Genomic DNA, 26404 nt, shown 5'->3' on the forward strand with positions numbered 1-26404 from the left:
TTCTTTTATACACCCTACACTCATACATCCTACACACAAAACCCTCAAGTCTTCAAGGTCACCAGTGAATGTGTGCAAATGTGCATTTTGTCCCAGTCCTGCAAACTCTCAAGAGGTGAAAAAGGTGACGTTTACACACAAAATTGTTGAGGGGGGTCTGGAGGCATCCTCCCCCAGGAGAAAAATGTTATGATTTTAACATGATGTAAACAAAGCATTTTGGTGCACTCTGACAACCAAATAATGGGAAAAGACAACATTTGCTTCAAGTAAAAAAATAAATAAATGATAAATAAACAAACATTTATTGACACTATAGGCTGGGCATTGACACAAATTTCACAATTGGATTTGCGATTCGATTTTGATTAGATTAACTTAGATTCAATAATGATTCATTTAGGGCCTATCATGCCATGGCAACTTTCCTAAAAGAAAAAAAAAAAAAAACTCAACTAATGCTGTAAAAAACTATATTTAACCCCAGTTGGTACATAATTATAATATTAATACATTTACTAATACATTTTTAATGACATAATTATGTTTCAACACGTTTTTAAAAAAAAAAAAACATTTAAATGGTGGCTGTCATAATACGGATTTATTTAAACATTAAATAGTATTGAAGAAAGGGTTAAGTAAAAATAGAATGAATATGAAATATAGTGCATATATTTAGCAAAATGCTGCTCTCTAAGTTCATTTTTCTAGCCGACTAACAAGTTTTTGGACATTGAACGGCTTTTCTCAGGTAATGTGACGTTATATGACACGTTTACAAGCTGTTTTGACATCTTTCCGCGGTTAAAACACTGATTGAGCGATTACATGTGACATGATACGGATTTCGGTATACTGTAAGGTTACTGTATCTTTCAACATACCTGTTGCTGTTCATTAATGTTTATTTCGTGTTGTAAATAGCAAAGTGAAAGAGACCATCGGTTCACGTGCACTCCGCGCTGAAAATGTCTATGGTCTCGCTGTAGCCTATCGGAAATTTTCGTGAGGTTTATTGTACTTGCCTCAAACACACACACACACACACACACACACACACACACACACACACACACACACACACACACACAAAATAGAAATAAAAAAAGCGCACTTCGGAGTGTAAGGGCAAAAAGGGCATGTGCTCTGCACAGGTTGAGCCCTACCTGTGCACGTGCCTGATAGTAATTCATTTTTACGGTTAAACTCACAAAACCCGATATGGATGTATTATTAATTAAGAAGTGTTATGCCGAAAGCTGGGACTAGGTGGCACAGTTTAGTATGTGTTTGGTGTTTGGTTCCAACCAACGGGTGCACAACGAATGCAATGTTTTTGGCCACACGTAGATTTCATGGCGCTGTTCAGTCCAGCCCTACTTGCCGTGACAGGGTAGTAGCAAACATAGATATATAAACATAGATTCCTCGTTATATTGGAATGGTCAGAGGTCCGTAAACATTCGAGAGCAAGTTGAATGAACGTCTGCAACCGTAGTTAGACCGACGCAAGTATGAATATCTATCTGAAATGGTATTCAGCAGATGATTTTGCTAAATTAAAACAATAAGAACTTACCATACTGTAAAAACCTGTAATATTGAGTTAATACATATAAAAAAACAAACCAACACATTCTCACCTGTGCAAGGTTGTCCCATTTCTTCGGGAATTTAAATCGAAATAAATTTAAATAAATTTAAATTTAAGCGGCGGTTTCACAACCAGAAACTGCGCAGTGTTGTGGCATGATTGATTCTTATTTTGAGTGACGACCATAGACATAAGTATTTTTATATGTCTATGGTGACGACACGCTGACCGTTCGAAGATGGCGAGCGTTCGAATGTGGAATCTACGTGTATACATATCTACGGTAGCAAACACTTTAGATAGGACTTTAGTAGTACTGAGCGCACATCCATTCGAATTTTGCCAATTAAAACAAAGATCAAAACTAGAATGATATTCACTACTGTAGACATTCATATGACTTTTTCAGACCTGCAAATCCTATTTTTATATCATTTTAAATTCTCTGTTACTGACGATCCTTTTTCTATATAAAGTCACCTTACTGTCTGACTTATAAAAGGAGTTTATTTATTTTCAGTTATTATTAAAGATATTGTTTTGCTTTTGTCAGAGAGGACAGGAAGGATTTGAAAATTATATTTACATATCATTATATGCATACATATATGTAAATATATTTATTTATTTATTTTTTTGCTGAGAACAACCACCAAGACAAATGTAACCGAGGAATGTTTATTGATGTAATGTACACCTGAAATGGTATTATTGCAAATTAGCTCTAGGTCAGCATTTCACATAGGCTTGTTCAAAGGCAATGATTGGTGTGTACACAAAAATGTAAGCAGAAATGATGTACAAAGTGTTACAAGGGAATGAAAATACTGATCTATTACAGGCTGCACTCTTGCAGCTTCTTGTCAGCCTGTTTCAGGGAGACCCAAGTGTTCAGCATGGAAGCCCGAAGTCTGGCCCAGACCAAATGGTCATTTAGACCTAGGATCTGAGCTGCGAACTGAGCAGCAGCTTCAGGAGAAAGAACCGTGGAGCAGCCCAGACCTGAAAGAGTAAGAATATTAGAGAATGTTTAGCATTGCATACAATACAGCCACACAGCACACTACCGTTAAAAAGTCTGGGGTCAGTAAGATTTTCTTTAAAAAGAAATTAATACTTTTATCTGGCAGTAAAGACATTTATAATGTAACTAATTTTTTTTTTTATTATTTCAAATAAATTCTGGTTTCTTGAGCACCAAATCAGCATATTAGTATGATTTGAAGGATCATGTGACACTGAAGACTGAAGTAATGATACTGAAAATTCAGCTTTGCCATCACAGGAATAAATTACATTATAAAAAGACATTAAATTAGAAAACAATTATTTTAAATTATAAGAATGAAGAAGAATTTTCAAATATTACTGTGTTTACTTTATTTTAATCAAATAAAAGCAACCTTGGTGAGTACAAGAGACAAAAAAAAAATTCAGACCGCAAACCTTTGAATGTTAGCATGTCTGTTGTAGTGTCCACTTACTATTTACAAAACAGATAATCATATCATGCATAAAGTGACAAACAATAATTAATGACATTTAAATCTGTACCGCTAGGCATGCGAAGAGATGACCAGATGTCCTGAGCCCCCCAGTCAGGGGTAATTGGGGGACAGTTAATAACCGGATATGCAGTGTTTCCTGACATCACGGGACCCAAGCCATTACTTCTGCCTGCCACAGCAACAAAGATGGTGGGAATTCCATCACCTGAGAAGAAAAACATTGATTAATTAAATTAGTTATTACATTATGCAATCAATTCATTATACTAAAGGGTTCTAGATTCAAATATTGTTTTAAACATTAACCACTGTAAATAGCTACGTACAAACTATTTTAAATAATTCATAATATTCATTTTACATAATTTTGGCAAAGGAAAAAAAGCAATGGGAAAAAAAGTCTGCAGAAAGGGCATGCTTGTTCTGTTCTTAATAGATCAAATGACAATGTTGTGTGTTCAGTCATACCCTCATATTCAGCTTTGATACGGAGTGTCTCATCAGGGCCTTTATGGGCAGAGGTGATTCTAAGGTGGCAGGGAATGCCATATGAACCACAAGCCTTACGAATCTTCTCACAGTGAGCCACATCTGAGGTAGAGCCCATCAAAACTACTACCCTTCCTCTCGCCTGTGACTCCAGGAGCAGCTAGGTGCACACGCACAATCAGATTCCCATTAGTCACTAATGCCTCAGTTAGAATCCTCCAAAAAATAACATTACTGTGAATTTATCCATGGTGGGAAAAAAAAAACAACAACACAAAAATACTCTAATCTATTAGAAATCCCATCCAAATTTTCATCTATGAAAAGATTAAGCCAGAAAAGGTGGTAAGGTTCAATCAGACTGGGGAAAAAAAATCCTTAAGATGTTGTAAAAGACTTTTATTGGAGGAAGAGGAAAGGTGGGATCATTGGGTTCTTCAGAAGTTAAGAGGGATGAAAGCCTGAAGTAGGGGAACTAAGTAAATAGCCAAAGGTCAAAGAGCTCAATGTTAGCGTTCAGCTTCTTGATGTGGTTTATGATCAATTAAATTGACTGCAGTGAACTTTCAATATTTGAGGATCTTGTTTAAAGTTGCCATGAAGCAGAAGTAGTTTCTCTGTATTGTGACGTACATCTGAGCGTAACAAATTATCGAAAAAGTAAAAGATTAGGGCGGGGACTTGGTTTTAAGCATCGGTTTGTAATTGGATTTTCAGATGTGGGCATTGCACTTAAAAATTGACTAAATGGACTAACTAAATGATTGGAGAAATCCAGCATATGTCACCAGAGAGAATTATGTATTTTTTACCCTAGATCCAGTTATATTTCGATTTAAAAATTACAAGGTCAACAAACACATCAAAAAACAAACACTTTGTAAATAATGGTACCTTGACTCGCTCTGCGACCCACTCAAAGTTCCTCTTCACCATCTGCATGGCCTCAGGAGTGACTTCTTTCAGATCACGGTAAACCTACACAGAGAACACGGTTTATCTGACAGTCATACTCGCATAGATCTTACCACAGGTTGGTTAATCCTCTCAGGAAAGATCATGATCATAGTAAAAGGACAGTTAAATTAGCTTTATCGGATTAATACTAAACTCTTAGTGGCTTCTAGTTTTACTCCAGTAAAAAAGTAGCATAAATTAATTTCACGCCCGAGATGCATAGTTTTTAAACACATTATGATGTTTAGCTATTTACCTGTTTGTCTTTCTGCTGGCTGCGATCCCCAGCTGGCCAGAGCCTCCATGAGTCGTTGTCAATCACATCAGCCAGCACAACCTCTTTAGTGGTCACATTTACACCGAATTCTATCTAAAACGACAGATTATGGCCATTAAACCTCTACTGTAAATAGCAATTACCACAATAATACAGAAATAATTAGGAGTTAAGGCCTGTTCACACCAGGGATAACACTATAAAAGAATAACTATTTCAGCATCCACACCAATGGAGGATAATGTTCTGTTTATTATAAACATGCACTGCAGTTATGATGTCTAGAGCCTTAAAAGGGATAGTTCACCCAAAAATTTAAATTAATCCAAGATTTACTCACCCTCAAGCCATCCTAGGTGTATATGACTATCTTCTTTCAGACAAACACAATCGGAGATACATTTAAAAATATCCTGGCTCTACCAAGCTTTATAAAGGTAGTGAATGGGGGGTGTAATTTGAAGCCCCCAAAAAGTGCATCCAACCATCATAAATTCAATTTATATGGCTCCAAGGGGTTAATGAAGGCCTTCTGAAGCGAAGCGATTGGTTTTTGTAAGAAAAATATCTAAATTAAAATAACTACCTTCCGCCAGTCGACCGTATGCATATTGTGCAAGTCGACATGTGCCAAATGAGTAACCTTCGACGCCTCTTGCAGTTTAAACAAATAGGGCTGTGCAACAAACTGAAGCTCCTCTTCTATCGAAATCCTCCAACATTTCTCTTTAAAATATCTTGTTTTTTTAGACTTCTAATTCGTGACCGGTGTTTTGTTTTGCTCTATCCTCTGAGCTTCCGCATTCGCTATTGCATCATGCGTCGGGTCAGGGGTTACGCTTCCGCCGCAAATCGATGTGTACGGCCGTCTGCCGGAAGCTAGTTATTATACTTTATAGTTTTAAATATGGATATTTTTCTTACAAAAACCCATCGCTTTGCTTTAGAAGGCCTTTATTAACCCCCTGGAGCCGTATGGGTTATATTTATGATGGATGGATGCATTTTTTTGGGCTTCAAAACAGGCCCCTGTTCACTACCATTATAAAGCTTGGTAGAGCCAGGATATTTTTAAATATATCTCAGATTGTGTTCGTCTGACTGAAGATACACATATACACCTAGAATGGCTTGAGGGTGAGTAAATCATGGGATAATTTTCATTTTTGGGTGAACTATGACTCTAACAATATCGTTCTTCTGTGTCATTACAGTTGTAGTGTGGATTTCCTTATGCCAGGTTTCTTACTTTCATATCCACCAGCGTGCAGTCCTGTGTGGCCCAAGCCTTCTCCAGGACTTCAAAAATGGCCACCGTGCTTTTGCTCATGATGTCCACCTCACAGCGACCAATAGTTAGACCTGCCAGCTCAAAACCAGCCGCCAACAGCTGCTCTTCTGACCACTGAGGGTCATTATTGGCGTCATCCTGAATGAAGAATAATGTAGGAAAAACAGTTGATCAATAAGTGGAAAAATATGTGAAACTGCATGACATTACATTTAAATGTGATTGATACAAAGCCTTCTCAACTTTGTTAAACTTTATTTCTAAATAACAGAACCTCACCTTGAAGAACATTTCCATTTTTAGAGGAGTGAAGCGGTAGCCTTCTTTGACCCCAGGGTTGCGTTTGAGGAAGGAGCCTGTTGCTATCCGTCTGCAGACCCACTCAATGGGTATCATCTCACATCTGGATGCCACAAACGCAGTCTCAGAATGCTGCCTGACAAATGCTGTCTTAAACCCTGAAAGAAAGTGGCAGATTCAAGATTCGCATTACTGTGTGCATACTAGAAATGACAAACTGATTGGTCTAGTACATTAACAGCAAACAGAGTACAGTGATACAATGATACAGACTCTGCAGAGAAGAGGAATGACTGACTAAAGACACATGTTTTTACACAGCGAAACTGGGACAGCAGTCTTAATAGCCTAAACAGAGCATGAATGTTGTAATATTAAGTATAATTAAAGGAAGCATGGCTCTCACAAGGCAGTCATTTCCCCACAGTAAAACCATCAAGAGCTGCACATGGTATACACTAACTTTAATTCACTAAAATTGTTGAGGTCATGGGAACTATTTTAAAAGTAAATGATCACTAGAGACCTCTGACAACTTTGAATTTGGGGCTACCTCATGAATATCTTTAACTAGATTTAAAAAAAAAATTAAATAATATACTGCATGCAAATGAGGGTCTATACAACTTAATGAATATTGTTTGTGACAAATAAATTAATCATGTTGCCAAATGTTTTCTATAATTTGTTTTCATTTAATCAAATCAACAGAAAGGAAAACTCGCCAGCATCCTGTAAAAGAAAATGCATGCAGTATATTATTTTTAAAAAATTAAATAATATACTGCATGCAAATGAGGGTCTATACAACTTAATGAATATTGTTTGTGACAAATAAATTAACCATGTTGCCAAATGTTTTCTATAATTTGTTTTCATTTAATCAAATCAACAGAAAGGAAAACTCACCAGCATCCTGTAAAAGTTTGAACACACAGCTGGTGGTCTTGTTGGCAATGGCGGCTTTGCCCTCCATCTGATCCTTCCGAACCGCATTGCCCGCTGTGATCTGGTCTTTTGACTGGACCAGAACATGACCTGGCTCATCCACAAGCTCAAAGATCTGCTTGGTCTTACCCTCATTCAGTTTTTGACCTAGTTTCAGTTCTATATAAAAAAACCAAGGCAACAATAAACATTAATTGATGTCAATGTAGACATAAGTCAATTATTGTGGAAACAGACATATGGGTCTATGACATGATGTTCTTTTAAAAATAATATTAATATTTGGAAAACATTTGTGTCATAAAAAAAAAAAAAATCAAATCAATGACAATACTGACATAAAGGAAACCATTTTTGTCATGTGACAAGAAAACCTAAAATGGAGGACCTTTACGTCCTAATTTTGTATGTTATATATTTGACTTTTAATAATGATAGAAAAAAACCTTGTTGTTTTGAGGTCAAATGGACTAACCTTAGGAAAACTTCTTGATTTTTAATAACTAAATCATATTTTATTTTATTTTTTTTTAAAAAGGGGTTTATTTGGTTTTTTTTTTTTTTTTTTGTTTTTAAGTAAAATATTTTATTTCAATAATTGTTTCTTTATGGTTACACTACTTGACATTTTACAGTCATGACATCATTTTTGTAGAAAGTGTTTAAAAAAAGAATGCAACAAAAACACTAATTTATTTTAAAAAGAACTTTAAACTAGAATTTAAAAGATTTCTATACAGACTTGTCATTGACCAATATTCTTTTTTATCGTGGCTGAAAATACTTATACTACCATGTTTCCTCTAGTAGTGTTACTAATTCGGATTAATAACATAACAGAAAACAAAATAACTTAATATTGTGTCTATTGAGTAATGCCATGAGTGCATTTTTATTCACTGCGCAACTGCAACAGCGGTAAAAACATGGAGAACACAGAGAGAAACAATCAAGCAGACGAATGAAACCAAACTTACCTGCTGTGTTCGACATTGTTGTTGAGCGTCGTTTCTCCTGCAAAAATGATTAGAAACTTAATTATTCTATGTAGCTGGGTTTAAGGCGAACGTTTTAACAACTACCCGGACTTTAGAGGGAGGCAGATATAAAGTATGTCGAAGAGGAGTGAGCCTCAACTCATTTATTTTCACGAGAGCAACGCGTTACGACACTCTGCCGATTCATAAAAACCAATCAGAGTAATGCCATCTTCACCACGTGGGCAAAATCTTAATCTGCATACTTTGAAAGACAAAAGACTTATCTATTGTTATTGTTTAGAAGCAAATATTCGTCCTGATGCATCTTTGCAAACTACATTGAAGTTTGGGCGCGTGACGCAAGATATTGAGCGTATTTGTCACAATTTAGGTCCGACTTTGGACATTTTATTGATTTGACAAAACTTGCTGTGCTTTGCAAAACTTCCTATTTTTCTATTTGCTCTAACTTGGACTTCAAATCTGGTGTTTTGTTCATTTTAGCATTTGTGTTGCCAGATCCTCTGCCGCATGTTCCGTTGTATTAGCGGAACACGTGCTCCGAGAGACTCCAGCCAGCGTGGAAACACGCTAACCATAACTAACTACAAACTCAGCCAGCTCTGTTCAGAGAGGAGGACATGGAGTTTGAGGAGTCGGGCATTGGAGAGGAATGCGGGGTGTTCGGCTGTGTGGCGGCGGGGGAATGGCCAACGCAACTGGAGGTCGCGCAGATTTTGACACTTGGGCTTGTTGCTTTACAGCACAGGTAAGTGTCCTGCACTTAATAAGCTGGTCCTTGTTGGTGTGACTTGGGGTATGTTATTGTGGGTCTATTGACTCTTACTTTGGGGAGAAAAAAAAATTGTCCTGTCCTGCTGGCCTCCCAACCTAACCAGGCTGTTCTGTTGCATTTTAAAGGGGGTTAAAGTGAAAGACCATCTTAAGACCAGCAAATCATTTTAGACTGATTTAAGAAGTTAAGAATGTTTTTTTAATAAAGCATATAAACAATGTATGACATTTTTGTTTTACATATAATATTCAAACTAATAATGTGCTCTTTGTCATGAAGATGCATAATTTACCTAGGTGCAGCTTTTTCAATTGCCTGATCCTGTTTTTATACTGATATGTTTTACAAATGCTGATATAGCTCATAGTTCAAGAAACACGCATTCAACAACAATTTGCAATACCCTGCAGCTATGCAGTAGAATCACAGATCAATAGACTTCCATTGTCCTGCGTCTCACCGATTGTTCAGATGTGATTGCATTGGATGCCATCGAACACACAGAGGTTATCTCCATGATCGGAATGTATTGATCCTCCTCTTCTTTGCATTGGAAGTCTATATTCTCCGACCAGTCTGTGCTGCTTTCTCCATCATCAGTGCTCTGATGAAACTGTTTACAAAGCAAACGATCCCCTAAACACACATAAGATATAGTTAACACTGTTACATGGGTCAAAGAACGTGTTTGTTCACTGACATTTTCTTAATATGCTACATTTGTCAAAGAAACTAATAATACTACTGACAAATTTCATAATGAATACATTTACAGTAATTAATATATTTTAATTTATTATACTATAATGACTCTTGGTTACATCCTGATTCCCTTGTATAACTATTTTATTTTGATTTTCAAATTAGTTCAGGATTGTTTGCTTTGCCACTGTTATATTGTCTATAAATGAAATCACATTTTCATCTGCTATGAAATGCTTTCTATGCATCCTTACAAATGCGTTCTTACTCCAATCTTGATTCTATTAGTCAAACTGAAGTCACAAGATTGACTTGCACCTAACTCTGCTCATTGCTCACAACTGTCTACGTAATCAGGAGAATAATGAAAAACCTTCGTCTGCAGCTTTCCTCTTTCTCCCTTTGGTAGCCGCCACATGCTCTCCTCTTGTGCATGATGTGTCGCTGCTGTCTACATTGCAAATATATGAGATACATAATGAGAGAATGCTAATGAAAGTAACACTACGTGCACATGGTAATTTTGAATGAAATATTTTGAGTGGTATAATTCAGTGGTTCTCAGCTGGTGAGCCATTACCAAAAAATGGTCTGTTCTGATTGGGTCGTAACAGCAGGGAAAGAACTTTGTGTAAGTAGGATAGCAAAAAAAGAGAGGCTTATCTGGTAAAAGGAGGCAAATGCTTCCCATATCTTTTGTTGTTGACGTTGAAGGCTTTGTATTCAATCAAACTGCATCGAACACAAAGCCCAGTGTCACTTGTAGAAAATGCAGAAGTGCCAAAATGGACAGATTGCGTCATCCTCAAAAATGCTCTCATTTCCAAAAACCATAAACAAAACTTTGCCAATTAAAAAATATTTCTCAGACTACATTAAATATGGGTTCAAGAAGGATTGTGTTTGTGCAGTGAATTATTGTCTTAAAAATATAAAATATTTATTTTTATTTTATTTTGTTTAATTTAGTTTCCTTTTAAACGATATACCAATTTGGTCGCCACATGATATCTAATGTCAAATCTGATGTAAAACCAGTTGAGAACCACTGGTATAATTCATTTTAATACCTGGGATCCTTCTGTAATTATGACTGTCATCGTAAATAGCAGCAGTGATGGAGTCAGATGAGAGATGCTGTTCATATTCTATCGGAGGGCTGTCAGTTGACCTTACTATTGTGGAATTCATTTCAGGTATCCCAAATTCAACATTTGCCACTTCCTCTGGTCTTGTTAAAATGCCTTCGGTCTCAGTCTGGTTCTGAAAGACTCTTGCAGAAATGGTAGGAGATCTCAATGTGGCCTCATCAATTGGCGGCTGGTCAAATCTAACTGCAACAATGTCATTGTCCTCGTGTGGAAGTCCACCCATGGAGTGTTCCTCAAATGCTGGAGGAGTAAACATCCTAGAGCTCCTCAGTAAATGATTTGTGTCGGAAAACTCTGCGTAATTCAGTCGACTTCTAGGAGGCTTGGACAAAAGGGCATCGAGCTGTTCGTAAAACCTCATGACACGGCGAGGATCTCCAATATCGGCTTTTCCTCTCTGCAGAGAACGGTAGAGGTATTTTAGGTTTTTGTACTTAGTGCGACACTGTTTCCAGTCTCTTTCCACACCCTGCTGAAGAAGCCTGCGTGAAATCTGCACAAATATGTCTTTGTTTCGGGTTGAACCCTGTAGCTGTCGCTGAATCCCTTCTTCGGCCCAGATTTGAAGCAGTGCGGCCACCTCTTCTTCACTCCAGTTTCTACCTGAATCGTGCACTGTGATTATGTTCATCTCATTTACTGCTGCTGCTGTTGTCGTCGCTGAAAAAGAAATGAGAGGTTTTTGAGAAATTTAAGATGTTGAAACAACACTTAGCATTTCAGTTTTTGTCAGAACTCACCGGTCTCTCTTGCCATCAGTGGATGAGTGGCGGCATTCATTATTGTTTGCATCTCTGCCAGACTTTCATCTAAAAGAAGTGCAAAAAATGGAAAAAGTCAACTTCCAGATGGAGGACCTGAACCATTAAGCACTATTTTGTTGCAATTAATAATTCAAATCTTACCATCATCAATCTTGATAACCTGTTCTTCTACAGGTTCACGCCTCATGGCCACCTGGTCCCTGTCTGGTATGTTCCTTGGTGACTCGTCCTCCTCAAATCTACCCTCAATGTTTTTGCCCTGCATTATAGCATCAAGCTCAGCAAAGAACCTTATTTGCCGGCCTTGACTCTTGCTGACTTTGTAGTCATATTTCATGTTCTTATATTTAGTGCGGCACTGTCTCCAGTCTCGCACCACACCGTGTTGGCACTCCAGCCGACGTGCCATCTCCTGAAATATGGCCTTGTTTCTGTGGGAGCGTTGGAGCTGCTTGTGAACTTCCTTGTCGGCCCAAACAGTAAGGAGAGCCCGAACCTCCTTGTCAGACCAATGTCTACCTCCTTCCAGCCCTAGAAGTAAATTGGTTCTCACTTAACAGGTTTGGCAACAATAGGATGAGGAATATTTAGTAAAAACAATAAAGCTGAATGGAGCCACCAGGTGGGTTTTAAAATGAAAGGATGAAAGGATTTACAGCAGTCATTATCAAACTTTTTGCTTCCAAGGCCCCCCCATTGTCCACAGCTATATTTGGCCCTATGACTAACCATAATTTTTTATTGGATAAGGATTTTTTTTAAAAATATTTCTTACTCATATTTTTTTACCCAATTAAACCCAACATATAGCTAAAAAAATGCATATTCATTATAAAAATGGAGTTGCCGTGGAGTTTTTACTAATTTTATTAAATTTTAAGATTTTATTAATTTATAAGACTATTCCATGTCTAGAAATCACACTTTTAGGCTACTTTTTGCATCCAGATTTCTCAGGACAGTGGGAACCTGGGTTCTTCAAAGAAGTTGTTGAGGGGATAGATTAAAATAAGTATATATTTATTTATTTTTTTAGTTGCATATTTGAATGCTTATTTTTGTGTTTTTTAAAATCATTTTAAGTAATCTTGAGGCCCCCTTAGAAGTTTAAATTAACTATACAAGCTGCATATAATAATATACATGAATAAAAACGCAAATATCCAATTCTAACTCGAATGTTTCAGCCAAAAATATTGTAGTTTCAGGATTTTAGTTTTGTTATTGCGTGAGAATTACCTTCCTGAAGACCCGCCAGTGAAGCAGGCTCCTCTCTCCTGGCAGCAGTCGGTTCTTCATCTGCCACGTACGGCCTTTGGGTCTGCGGCCTGCTATCTGCAGAAGAGTGTTTGTAGACCGTCTGTGTAGGCCTCCAGTCTGGAAGAGCCATGCTCCTACTCTGGGCCTTGCATTCAAGCCAGTCTCTACACACCCCAAGCTCTCTTAGACGGCTTGAGATGGCCTCATACTTGGCCCTGCTCTCTTCCTCTTCCCAGGATTGTCTCTCCCTCCACACCGAAAGCAGAGCTTTCACTTCCTCCCCTCTCCAGTGTCCAGCTGTGTCCCTCTGCCTCTTGTCCTCCCCAGCATGCCTTTGTTGGTCTGTTTCAGGCTCCATGTTTCTAAGCTTGCCTAGAAATGGCTTCTGTTTGTTCGCCTCTGCCTTTATCCTCTCTGCTCCCCCTCCCTGTTGACTTTAAGCTCAGTGTCCAAGGCAACCAGGCGACTGAGCCAGTTAGGAACGGCCACGTGAGCGAGAACAGCCTCATGACTGGCTTAAGCTGTGTGTGGTGGGGGAGGGCCGGGGAGGAAATGTGAGAAGTGGCTTGGCGAATGAGCTGCACTTGCTGTGTCGATCTTCCTCAATAAGACACGTGGAAAAGGCTCAAAGGCGTTTGGTTGCATGTCTGTTTTAAATGTCTTTTGTGTTTATTCGGTCACATCTTTGGGATAAACTGTCTATGCTTTCCCCTCATGCTTTCAGTCTCTTTGTGTGTGTGTGTCTCTCTCTCTCTCTCTCTCTCTCTCTCTCTCTCTCTCTCTCTCTCTCTCTCTCTCTCTCTCTCTCTCTCTCTCTCTCTCTCTCTCTCTCTCTCTCTCTCTCTCTCTCTCTCTCTCTCTCATTCCCCCTCCCCCTCTTTCTCATTCACTGGCTAACTGTTTCACATAAACCAGTTTGATCTGCTTTAGTCACACTCTGTGCAGTCATTCAATCATAAAAACAGATTTGGCTTGATTTGATTTTGTTGGTGTAAAATATGGGGAGAAAGGGAAGAATGGGAGGGACACATTCTCTCTCTAGACTCTAGTCTTGCAAAGACATGTTTTCTAATAGTTCACTACATGCAATATCACTTCAACAAACACCATTGGTTTGTCACTATATCTACACTTTATATTTATTAAAGTACACTTTCTTATTTAACAATGTTTAGCACATAAATAAATTACTAGTCCTTTTAAAAATCTGTTTAAAATCATGTATATTCACATGAGATGAAGACAGTCATATCAGAAGCCTAATTAAAGTGTTTTTATTTACCATGGGGTTGGACTCCTCATGGAGGCTGCCATGTTGAGATCACATGTTGCCGCTCACTTTACTTTGGTAATCTCTCTATCATCCAACACTTTCATTCATTAATGAATCATGATTGTGAATGAGCTGCTCTTGTAATGTTATTGGTAACCGGAAACGTTTTTGTGATGCCTCATCCACACCTCTAGGTGTCAGTATACACTACTGGTCAAAGGTTTGGGGTTGGTAAAGGTAATGAAAAAGCCTTTTATGCTTAAAAAAGGATGCATTTATTTGATTAAAAAATACAGTAAAAACAGTAATATTGTTACACTTTTTAAATTTTATTTTCTATTTTGATATATTTTAAAAATGTATTTTTTTTTTTTTTTTTTTTTTTTTTTTCCTGTGATGTCCAAACTGAATTGTCAGCAGTCATTACTCCAGTCTTCAGTGTCACATGATCCTTCAGAAATCATTCTAATATGCTGATTTGGTGCTCACATAACATTATTAAACATGAGAAACATTAGAAAGAAACATTCTCATTATTATCAATGTTGAAAACTCTTGTGCTGCTTATTATATGTGTGGAAACATTTCCCATTTTCAAATTTCAGGATTCTTTTAATGAATAGAAAGTTCAATAGAACAACATTTATTTTTAAATATAAATTGTTTGTAACATTATAAATGTCTTGTACTGTAAATTTTGATCATTTTAATGTTTCCTTTCTGTGTAAGACAATTGATAAATCTACATAATTTATTGTAGATCATCATTACTGAAAATAACTGAATATTTTACAATACTCTTTGTTAAATAGGGGTCAGGAGAGTGCTGGAATTGTCACGAGTACTGGAACAAACCCACCAATATACACCACCCTGAAGGTAGTGTAAGAATAACACAGCATTTTGACATCTACTTCTCACTAAAACATGATTTGTTTTTCCCCCATGGGCGAACACATTTCAACATACAGCAGTGAATGCAAGATTAGACATGCCTGACATAACTGCTTCTCTCTCACACAGGGCATGGGTTTAGTGAATACAGCTTTTAAACCAGAGGATTTGCAGAAACTGCGCAATGTTAACCTAGGCATCGGACACACGCGTTACTCCACCACTGGCATCTCAGAGCTGCAGAATTGCCAGCCTTTTGTCGTAGATACGCTGCATGGCAAGATTGCAGTGGCACACAATGGAGAACTGGTCAATGCCTCCGCACTGCGCAAGAAGGTGGGCTTTGATTCTTAAGCGGCGGTCACACTAGACTTTGAGCACGCAAAAATTCTAAGGATGCTGCAATGGTCGTAATATGACATTACAGCCTGTGTCGTCTTTTGTAAAAATATTATTCAACAATGTATTAAATCCGAAATTTAGAAATGTGGAATATACTCCACAATATACTCCAAAAGAAGTTTGGATTCTTTTAATTCGGCTAAGAGGTCACACGTGACATATCAGGGCAGAGTTTATAAACTTGAACATTGGAAAGCAGAAAAATTTGCATTAAATTGGGTTTCCTGTTTCCCGCATTGACATGCATATGAATGGAATTCAGTGGAACAAAAAGTGTAGTGTGTCCACCCCTTTAGGGATACAATTTCAGGGGAAGGGTGGGGCTATTTTTTTCTATTTGATATAAGGTGTTTGTGTGTTGTAGGTTATGCGCCATGGTGTTGGTCTCTCCACCAGCTCAGACAGTGAAATTATCACCCAGCTCCTTGCTTTGACTCCACCCATGGAGGAACTTGACACTCCTGATTGGGTGGCTCGGTAAGTTATGCATGTCTATCTCCATCCTAGCAACATCTGATTGGATCAATTCGTTAAACCTTGTCAGTCTTACTGATTGCAAAATTAAGTCCACTTCTGTAGACTTTTTATGTATTTTTATATGTTTGTTTGCTTTTTCTCAGCATAAAGAACCTGATGTCAGAGACGCCTACTTCATACTCACTGCTAGTGATGTATAAAGATGTGATCTATGCTGTGAGAGACCCCTATGGAAACAGGCCTCTTTCTATTGGACGTCTAGTGCCCATCTCCCAACTGCACAGCTCAGGTGTGTGCAGACCAAAAGAATTATTCAACAGTGAGGGGAAGAGTTTGAGGTGAAGACATCTTTGCATCTGTTCTGAGTTTGGGTCGCTTATACAGTGCTCAGCGTAAATGAGTACACCCCCTTTGAAAAGTAACGTTTTAAACAGTCTCAATGAACACAAGAACAATTTCCAAAATGTTGACAAGACTAAGTTTAATATATCATCTGTTTTACTTATAACATGAAAGTAAGGTTAATAATATAACTAAGATTACGCATTTTTCAGTTTTACTCAAATTAGGGTGATGCAAAAATGAGTCATTTAGGATCATTGTCATGTTGGAAAAGTGCACGACGACCAAGGGTACAAAGTGATGGTAGCATCTTCTCTTTCAGTATAGAGCAGTAACTCTGTGAATTCATGATGCCGTCAATGAAATGCAGCTCCCCAACACCAGCAGCACTCATGCAGCCCCACATAAGGACACTGCCACCACCATGTTTCACTGTAGGCACCATGCATTTTTCTTTGTATTCCTCACCTTTGCGAAGCCATCAGTTCCAAAAACATTTATCTTGGTCTCATCACTCCAGAGTATAGAGTTCCAGTAGTCTTCATCTTTGTCAGCATGGGCCCTGGCAAACTCTAGGCGGGCTTTTTTTGTGCCTGGGCTTTAGGAGAGGCTTCTTTCGTGGACGGCACCCATGCATGCCATTCCTCTGCAGTGTACGCATGGGAAATAGTCACCCCAGTTTGGCTTTCTACTTCTTTAGATAACTGCAGTGAACTTGCATGCCGATTTTCTTCAACCCTTCTCATCAGAAGACGCTCCTGTCGAGGTGTTAACTTCCGTGGACGACATGGACGTCCCTGTGAGATGGTTGCAGTTCCATCTTTTTAAAATGTTTGTACCACTTTTGCTACCGTATTCTGACTAATAAGTAAAGCTTTGCTGATCGTCTTGTAGCCTTCACCTTTGTGGTGTAAAGAAATTATTTTCTTTCTCAGGTCTTGTGACATTTCTCTTCCATGTGGTGCCATTGCTGACAGCATGAAATGAAAAGGGGTTTTAACACCCTTTTATAGTCAACTGTCTGCTGGACACCTGTGAAATGAATAATTAGACTCACCTGTGCTTGAATTCTTGTTAAATTAGACATTTGTTGTCTAAAATTTAGCTTTGCTCCAGAGACTCATTTTTGCATCACCCATTTGAGTAAAACTGAAAATTTTGTTCTCTAAGTTATATAATTAACCTTACTTTCATGTTATAAGTTAAACAGATGTTATATAAAACTTAGTCTTGTCAGCATTTTGGAAATTGTTTTTGTGTTCATTGAGATACTGTTTAAAATGTTACTTTTCAAAGGGGGTGTACTCATTTACGCTGAGCACTGTATTATGCTTGTGGGAACGTAACATGCGGCAACAATCTGAATAAGAAGTGCTTCTAAACCGGTTGTTGTTAAAGGCTCCCTTTAGAGGTGCAGTGTGTAAATTTTAGCGGTATCTTGCGGTGAGGTTGCAAATTGCAATATAGAGAAGCTACGGTGGACAATACAGGACAAAGATGTCACCGTCTGAGACAGCAGAGAGTAGCCAGTCAAGCAAACGTGCTCCGTAGAGCAGTTTGTCCGTTTAGGGCTACTGTAGAAACATGCCGCCGCAAAATTGTCTTAACATGTAAGGGGACCCGTGGTGTATGTAGATAGAAATGGCTCATTCTAAGGTAATAAAAACATAAAGGTTCATTATGTAACGTCTTTATACACCACTGAAAACATAGTTATGTATATTATATTGCATTTCTGTCAATAGATCCTCCTAAAATTTACATATTGCACCTTGTAAGGGCCATAAATATTAGCATTGTAATTTTACAGTTGTACTGTATGCATAATTACAAGTAACTAACACTAAACCTAACCCTAACCATAACTCTATAGTAAGTACGTGTCGTTAATTAATATTACTTGATACTTATTTGAGTAAGTACAATGTAACTACGGCACCTTAAAATAAAGTGTAACTATTTTTTTTTCTATGCGACTTGGTGGCTGATTATAAGAAGTATATGTTTATAACTTGACATGTCACTGGCTGCAATTAAAGGCTTAAGGGCTGCCTGTGGCCTGCTAAACTTGTTTTTATTTTCCTTAGGTGCTGGAGAAGCAGATACAGAAGGCTGGGTGGTCTCATCGGAGTCCTGTAGCTTCCAGTCCATTGGAGCAAAGTATGTTCACATCATTCCAAAAGAAGCACTCCGTTTGGTTTGATTTGATTTGGTGCAAATCAAATATGTGAAAGTGTGGCTTTTGATTATCTATACAGTTTCTTTAAAGGAGTTTCCATCCCTAAGCGCACATAGATACTGCATATTTGATCAGTTAGTTTGTTTGTGTACATGTTTCCATTTTTCTTTGTCAGGTATTATCGTGAAGTACAGCCTGGAGAGATTGTCCAGATCTCTAAAAATGGATTAAAGAGCCTGAGTGTTGTCCCACGGCCAGAAGGAGACCCTCCTGCCTTCTGCATATTTGAGTATGTTTACTTTGCAAGGCCAGACTCCATTTTTGAAGGCAAGTTCATAATGTTTACAATCAGTTTTATGTTTTGAGTGATAGGAAGGATAGAGATATAACAGTAATATGTGATATAAACTACTGTTTAAAAGTTTGGGATCCGTAAGATGTTTTTTCTTTTTGAAATAAGTTATTTTTATTCAGCAATGATAAGGGCAAGTTCACTGATTTTCAACCAGCTTTGTATTGTTACAATGTGGGTAGTATATGTAAATGAACAATGTTTAGTCTTTCTCCATGTTATCTGTATCCAGATATCCCAGTTTATTTGTCAGCTGAAGTCCACCATAAAAATGCCACAGAAAAAGGTTTTTGTTAAAACTACAGATCATACTTGCACATTTTTATATCATACAGCTGGATCTCATCAGATCGAGCACAGTTTATTATGGGTGTTGAAGTTTCCCTACCTTTTTGGCAAAAGGGAATACTGAAGCCATTTTTCTGTTTTTCTCTATAGTCGTGTAGCAGCATTTTTTTTTTTTTTTTTTTTTTTTTAATATCTATATTTCCAGCAGTGTATTACCCCTTTAAATTGATCAAAAGTGAAAGACATTCTTAGTAACATTAGAATAATAAAAAAAAATTTTAAAGTGTAATATTTCACATTTACAGTGTTATTGTTTTTATCAAATAAATGCAGCCTTGGTGAGCTTAAGAGATTTATTTAAAAAAAACATTTAAAAAAATCTTAGTGACTTTGAATTTTTGAATGGTAGTATGTGTGTGTATATATATGTGTGTGTGTGTGTGTGTGTGTGTATGTATGTATAATATATATATATATATATATATATATATATATATATATATATATATTATAGTACTAGGTGAAATAAGCACTTTTTTGTTGTAACAGGTCAGATGGTATATACAGTGAGGCAGCGCTGCGGACGGCAGTTAGCCATTGAGGCACCTACTGATGCTGATGTAGTCAGCACTGTTCCAGAATCAGCCACACCTGCAGCATTAGGATATGCACAGCAAGTAAATAATGAGGATTCTGTATACATCTGTTTTGATGCTTTATTGATTCACACTGGGCCATTACAAAGTTTTACATTCTGTCTCTCTATAAGTCTGGCCTTCCGTATGTAGAGGTGCTGTGTAAGAACCGCTACGTGGGCAGAACATTCATTCAACCAAACACTCGCCTGCGTCAACTTGGAGTGGCCAAGAAGTTTGGGGCATTGACTGACAACTTTGCTGGCAAACGAGTGGTACTTGTCGATGATTCCATCGTGAGGGGCAACACCATCTCCCCTATTATTAAACTGCTGAAGGAAGCAGGCGCAACAGAGGTAAAATGTTTTTGAATTATTACTGTATGTTTTTTTTGTTTTGTTTTGTTGTTGTTTTTTAACCGACACGTCTTTTGTTACATGACATCTCACAGGTCCACATTCGCGTTGCATCACCTCCAATCCGGTTCCCATGCTACATGGGCATCAACATTCCTACCAAAGAGGAGCTAATTGCTAACAAACCTGAGTTTAAGGACATAGCCGGTTATATTGGTAAGTCAGGGTGCGGAGATTTACTTAATTGCTAAGGTTTTGTATACACAAATTATGAAAAGTACAAACACTTTCCCATCTGAAAAAAATATTGATAATTATGTGATTTAATAGTTTTTTTTCTCCCTTTTGAACAGGTGCTACAAGTGTCCGTTACCTGTCAGTTGAGGGCCTGGTATCTGCTGTTCAAAGTGGGATAGAGTCACATGGGAAAGATGAGAGGATCAGCTCAAGCACTAAGACTACTAGACATGGTCACTGCACAGCTTGTCTCACAGGAAAATACCCTGTGGAGCTAGAGTGGTGAATTTCTGCTCTCCAAACTGTTCATCATATAAATGTCAATTCATTTCTGTATAGAAAAAAGTTTTTTGAAGTCAGAATTACAACTGTATTGCTGCCTTAACATTTGTTGCAGTTATAAATGTCAAAGTAGGCCATATGCTGTTTTAGAGCTAAAATAAAACATTCCCTGCATTTATTTTCAAATATTCCTTTAAAAGAATTGCTGGTGCTGTCAGATTTCAAACCACTATTTTGGTTAAGACTAAGATTCTTATCTACTAAAAAAACACTACATTTTGTAAAAAACTGTTTCACAAAATCCATTTCAATTACAATGTAAGCTTATGAACTTTGTTCTGACTCTGACCAAGTTTTGAATTAATGTGAGCTTTAGCAGTCCTGCTTCCGAAAGAAACGTGTTGTCCTGCTTCTCTGTTGGTCCTCAAGACACGCACAAAATGAAACTTTGTGAAACGCACATTTGTTTATTAAAAAGTTTGTTTCAACAAAACATTTGAATTATTTAGACTAACATACCATTCATCAATGCAAATGTAATTGGACAATATTATTTAAACAACAACACTGGGTTATATTAAAATTGTTAATATTAAAACACAAGGGACTTTCAAAGTGATGGAAAGATATTTACACAACAACACTGTAAAAAACAAGGTTTACAAGTACATATATATATTTAAAAACAAGAAAACGGGACTGAATTTCAAGCAATGTGTCTACAATTGTGACTTCATGCCATCCAGTGCTTTCTTCATTAGGGTAACTTGAAGTTGTTAATTCCACAAGGAGAAATGCAGTATGTTGGATGCGCACAGGAAGGCTCGTTACTGCGGAAGACCATACTGCAGTCGCCTCCTAGAGAGACTGAAGAAAACATTCTTAATCACCGTTAAAGACTAAATCTGATCTTTTTCTCAAAGAACAAAAATCTGCATATTTCAGAAATAACTTAATGTTAGCGATGCACAATCTGTGATTTGATCTATTTGATATGTAATTCTGTATGCTCATTGCCCTTATTTTTACTCTCAAAGTTGATCTTTAAAAACATTAACACTATTAGATGTAATTTTATGGAATGTAGGTGTATTTGAAGTAATTTATTAAATCCCAAAATATATTTTTTTCATATTGCACATATAATGTTATAATGCCTAAATTCACTATATATTACATTTAAAATGATTTTTTTTTTTTTTTTTCTTAAGACAAAATAGTGTAAATATTTTAATACCAGCCATTTATCAGTTATCAGCCATAACATAAAAAAATGATTCAGACAGAATTTTGATATAGGTACGTCCTTGGAAAAAGTGATTTATGGACTAATATATAAACTTCAAATGAAAGCTATAAATAATTAATTGATAGTATTTCTTGGATGTGATTGTGCTGGAATTACCTCGGAGAGAGCTGGGCGGTACCCTGAATAAATGGTCTCATGGGTGACACAGCTGCTAAAATTAAGTAAATGGTGACTTAATGAGTGAACAATTTGGGATATCTATAAGCAAGATAAGGAGGCAAGGAGCAGGTATTTTTAAGACATGAAAATAAGGCTACAAACCTTCCACTGGACGGACTTCGCTTGGGGCGTCTCTCTGCAAAGAAAGTAGAAAAATCAATGTTTTACTGCATTAATAAATTATAAATATTTTCAGCAGCCATTACTCCATTTTCCGAAATTAATTTAATATGTTGATGTGGCGTTCAGGAATAATTTCTTATTATCAAGGTTAATAATTTAATTTGTGGAAACCGTAATAGACTACCATTCAAAACAAAATATTAATGTTGTTACTGTTAACTAAAACTACTGAAAATCCTTTTTATTTGAAATAAACATACTTAAAATATAAATATTAGGTAAATGAAATTTAGAAATGTTGCCTTGCTAACTAACTGAAACAAGTTAAACGGAAATAAAGCTAAATAGACATATCTAAAAAATAATAGTCACCCCAATAATGCTCTTACCCAGGACATAGCACGTGGGTTCATTTGCATGCTTAATTTAGCCTCCCTGATTCTTCTGAGGTTTCCAGTGCCTCTGAGGAACTGTGGACTGGGGCACTGCAGCAGGACAGCTCTATCCCAGGTGAGTTTGTCTTCAGTAAGTTCTGACATGGCAGAGGTCACATATCTGCCTGTCAGCTGGAGATGTTTAAGTGGGGAACGACTCTCTCTGAAGCGTTTGAATCGGAGTGACTCTTCCACTTCGGGCTGACGCTGCCGTTTCTTGAGCTTGGCCCTCAGAGGAGTCAGAGCGAGAGCAGACATGCTGGAGGAGGAAAAGCTGGGGCTTCTGGACGTCTCCTTCATGTTTCTCTCGCAGAGGTGACAGTGAGAGGAAGGACATGGTGATGAAGTGCCACGACAGATGAAGTGGTGATACAGCTTTCTGAACTCTGCATCAATCTGCGGTTCACTGAATGAGTATGTGGACTGGGGGCCAGAAAGAGAGCGTTGACGTTTGGATGGTGTAAAATGGGACGGTCTCTCCGCCTTGGATAAACTTTGGTCAGCACGGTCGTAAACGGATCGTCGGGGTGATGACAACGGCACCTGTTTGGCACCATAAGAAGATCTGATGGCCTCAGAATGGGCTAGATGGTAGAGAGGTGACCTTTGCTTTGGACTTGCTGTTGGGTTTAATTGTCTTTCCATGTTCAGCACACTGGGTCTGAAGCTGCTTTTCCCACTAGTGGATAAAACACCAATGAGACCACGCTGCGGGGAGGAGACAGGAGAGTGTAGGCGGTCTCTGAAGCAGTCTTTGTCCAATGAGGAGGGCCGGGAGATGATGGACATTCCTTTCTGGTCAATAATAGACAGACCTGCTCTGCTTTGTCGTGGAGAAGTAAAGACAGATGAGGCTGGAATAGCATGAGATGTTGGTCCAACATCATAGGTTTGGTCCAGATCTGGAGATTGGTCACTAATTGAGGGGAAACCAGAATATGGGGGTGTGGAGAAGTCAATCACACGAGCAGTATTTTGCTCTGGCTTCCTGGTTAAATGTAAATCAGTCCACGGAGACTCATCCGTCACACCGCTCACATCCGCACAGTTCCTCCTGGGTGAGTAAAAACAGGCACTGGCCTCGTAGGATATATTTTTGAGTGGTGAAGACTTTGGTTTGTTCTTGAGCCAGTTTTGAAGTTTGTCGCTGCCCTTGAAACAGTTGCTAATGTTTCTTTGAACTGGACTTTGATTGGTAAATGAGATATCTGTTGTTTTGTTTAGAGTGCAGTTGTGTCTTTTCTTAAAGGATGTGTTGCGGTCCGTTGGGCCGGCTTGCCGGTGTTTGCGGCGGTACTTCTGCACCACAGCCCTCGCCGTATCGGTCACATGCTGTCGCCGATATGCTTCACCGATCTGGTTGAGCATGCTGGGATAGACATCCAGGAGGGTACTGCCATGGCTGCTCAGTGTTTTCTCCAGTTCTTCATCCTCTTCCTTTGGCTGAGACAGCTCCCCCCACAGAGAACCATGAGATGTGTTATTCAGACTCATAGAGAGCTGGAATGATTCACCTCCGTGCCCTAGAAGATAATCATTGAGACATGATTTTGATATCAGCTCAAAACTAATTTTACATTACTTTATTGAAGAAATAAACAGTGTAGTTCATATTGTAAATATTTTATAGCACAGAAATACTAACTAAAATGTTTATTTTGCACACTAAATTGTAGGGATAGGCCTATTTTTTGTGTCTAAGTGTTATATACTCATTACTTACACAGGTTTTCGCTGTTCTCCTTTTGACCAGAGCCATCAGAATCATCCTCAGTGACTCCTGACACATCCATCTGAAAATAAAAAATAGAAGTAAAAAACTTTAAAATGTTATACTACACCAGACTGCTGGTCTGTTTTCAGGTTGTACAAACTCCATAAAACGTAGGGGTGTAGTAATATATCGATATGGATTGACGTATTGAACAAATTACTAATAATATTATGTATCGATGGATGCAATTTTTGAAGTACCTCATTTTGTTGTTTATGTCCTTATGGGAATGCTAAATTTGCACATTTTAGAGCACAGAAGATTGAAAGACTTTTGTGTCCGTTGTCTTTGTTTATCTCATTGCACAAGCCAGTGATGAGCGGTCATCAGATGATTGATGATGTCACGTGCGACTAGATTTTTTCATTATTTATTTGTCTATATTTTATTAGAAAAGTGTATTTTTTGTGTGTAAAATTGGCATATAATACTGTAATATCGACATCCAAAATCTTTCCAATCAAATCAAAAGCATCTCGCAACATGTTTTGAGGTATTGGGAAATATAATATCGTTGGAGAGAATTGATTGTGATGAAATGTCAGATTTACACCCCTAATAAAATGATATAACATTTGGCAATAATTTTTGTGCTTTTATAGAATCTATCATTTTCTTATTACTACCTGATCATTGTCCTGGTCCTCAAACTCTATAAAATACAACATGATAAAAAGATTAAACACGAAAATTGAGGATAAATGACAGTTATATATATGTATTTTTTGTTTGTTTGTTTGTTTGCTTCTTACCCCTCATGGAATAGTCTGCTTTAACTCGAGTCTGAACAATAGAAAAGAAATGTTACGTTAGAAATGTTACAATATCCTAATAGACCCATGGTTCAAATTTAGAGACATCTGGGCTTAAAAAAATAAATAAATAAATAAAATAAAATACACCCATATTTTAGGTCAAAGCTTAAGTAAACCTGAGTATTGACAGTTCATATTACTGTTATTATGTACTACTGAAGACCACCAATATCAGTTATGTCCGTGGTTATTAAATAAACAATATAAATATTTCAGGAAATATCATATATCTAGATACGTGTTGTTTTCTGGGTTATATTTACAATATCGACTCTTACTTTTAATGCTTCCAACTCACGTTCTCCTTCTACACTGTCAATGGGCACAGGACCTGGAGATATATACATTTCACAAACTCAGAAGCAAATTTGAAAGCTTAGGTAAAAAGACAACAGCATTTGTGTTTATAACTTTATAATCGTCAAGTAAGGAGAAATGAACATATATCAGTTTCTATTTTCGGTATTTTAACGTAACTTACCTCTTTCAGTCCTGCAGGTCATTGTTTTCAGACAGACGTCTATTCCAGGATCACTTAAACTGGAATACTAGAAAGGACGTAACAAACATGTTCTTTTAAGGAAAACGTTGCTTCATAAGTGTCGCTACAGACTTTAGGAATAAAACATCTTATAAGACATACGCCAATACATGTAAGTTACTTTATCTTACACATACGTTTGCATTAACACTAAGTTAACGTTACCCTACCTTCTGAAAAATAGCTTCCATCGTGTTTCTAAACTCATCGTCATTTCTCTTGAAATGATCTGCATATAAAGGCTTTGCAGACATGTTGCATTAACTAAGTGTATTGAAAACTAAATTTATTTGACCAACATAAACTAGAATTTTGCACTCAGCCTGCAGCTCGCCTGTACTTTCAAATTTCTCGCCGAATAAAACATTCGAGCTGTGATTGGACGTTCTTTCAAGCAACACTAAAACGTCATTTTAAAGCGCGAGTTTGTCAAATGGGCTGTCCGAGTCATCTCCACGAATCGGTTCTTTCGAACAGTTCATTTCAAAAAGCAGGTACAAACGAGATTTTTT

At 37.5% G+C, this 26404-nt stretch overlaps 3 protein-coding genes across 7 annotated transcripts; 1 reads left to right on the forward strand and 2 right to left on the reverse strand.

The window, feature by feature from the left end:
* Positions 1–2261: 2261 nt before the first annotated feature.
* Positions 2262–13514, reverse strand: paics (phosphoribosylaminoimidazole carboxylase, phosphoribosylaminoimidazole succinocarboxamide synthetase). The gene is made up of 15 exons (XM_051875733.1): positions 13000–13514; positions 11902–12291; positions 11737–11805; positions 10916–11656; positions 10219–10296; positions 9604–9779; positions 8345–8381; positions 7329–7526; positions 6399–6577; positions 6078–6257; positions 4808–4921; positions 4489–4572; positions 3574–3754; positions 3152–3310; positions 2262–2599 (listed from the first exon to the last, which is right to left on the reverse strand). The coding sequence occupies exons 1-15, from the start codon at positions 13376–13378 to the stop codon at positions 2433–2435; spliced, it is 3132 nt and encodes a 1043-aa protein (XP_051731693.1). The 5' UTR covers positions 13379–13514; the 3' UTR covers positions 2262–2432.
* ppat (phosphoribosyl pyrophosphate amidotransferase) lies at positions 8266–20915 on the forward strand. 4 transcript variants are annotated; one of them, XM_051875738.1, is made up of 12 exons: positions 8266–8477; positions 8867–9116; positions 15106–15172; positions 15317–15523; positions 15954–16066; positions 16210–16355; positions 18496–18568; positions 18763–18914; positions 19777–19904; positions 19997–20218; positions 20314–20434; positions 20572–20915. In XM_051875738.1, the coding sequence occupies exons 2-12, from the start codon at positions 8989–8991 to the stop codon at positions 20739–20741; spliced, it is 1527 nt and encodes a 508-aa protein (XP_051731698.1). In that variant the 5' UTR covers positions 8266–8477; positions 8867–8988; the 3' UTR covers positions 20742–20915. The 4 variants fall into 4 exon arrangements, with proteins under 4 accessions (XP_051731698.1, XP_051731699.1, XP_051731696.1 ...); XM_051875739.1 differs by having other exon boundaries at positions 8327–8477; positions 8852–9116; XM_051875736.1 differs by having other exon boundaries at positions 8358–8738; positions 8852–9116.
* Positions 20916–21184: 269 nt separating this feature from the next.
* On the reverse strand, positions 21185–26280 carry si:dkeyp-117h8.4 (uncharacterized protein LOC572032 homolog). Of its 2 annotated transcripts, none has more exons than XM_051875735.1 (10): positions 26063–26280; positions 25833–25899; positions 25630–25682; positions 25289–25319; positions 25163–25188; positions 24486–24555; positions 22718–24285; positions 22308–22341; positions 22143–22194; positions 21185–21604 (listed from the first exon to the last, which is right to left on the reverse strand). In XM_051875735.1, exons 1-10 carry the CDS (start codon positions 26144–26146, stop codon positions 21565–21567), a joined length of 2025 nt encoding a protein of 674 aa, XP_051731695.1. In that variant the 5' UTR covers positions 26147–26280; the 3' UTR covers positions 21185–21564. The 2 variants fall into 2 exon arrangements, with proteins under 2 accessions (XP_051731695.1, XP_051731694.1); XM_051875734.1 differs by having other exon boundaries at positions 22143–22197.
* Positions 26281–26404: the final 124 nt, after the last annotated feature.

Source organism: Ctenopharyngodon idella, chromosome 20 (assembly GCF_019924925.1).
Source record: "Ctenopharyngodon idella isolate HZGC_01 chromosome 20, HZGC01, whole genome shotgun sequence".
Taxonomy (NCBI): Eukaryota; Metazoa; Chordata; class Actinopteri; order Cypriniformes; family Xenocyprididae; genus Ctenopharyngodon; species Ctenopharyngodon idella.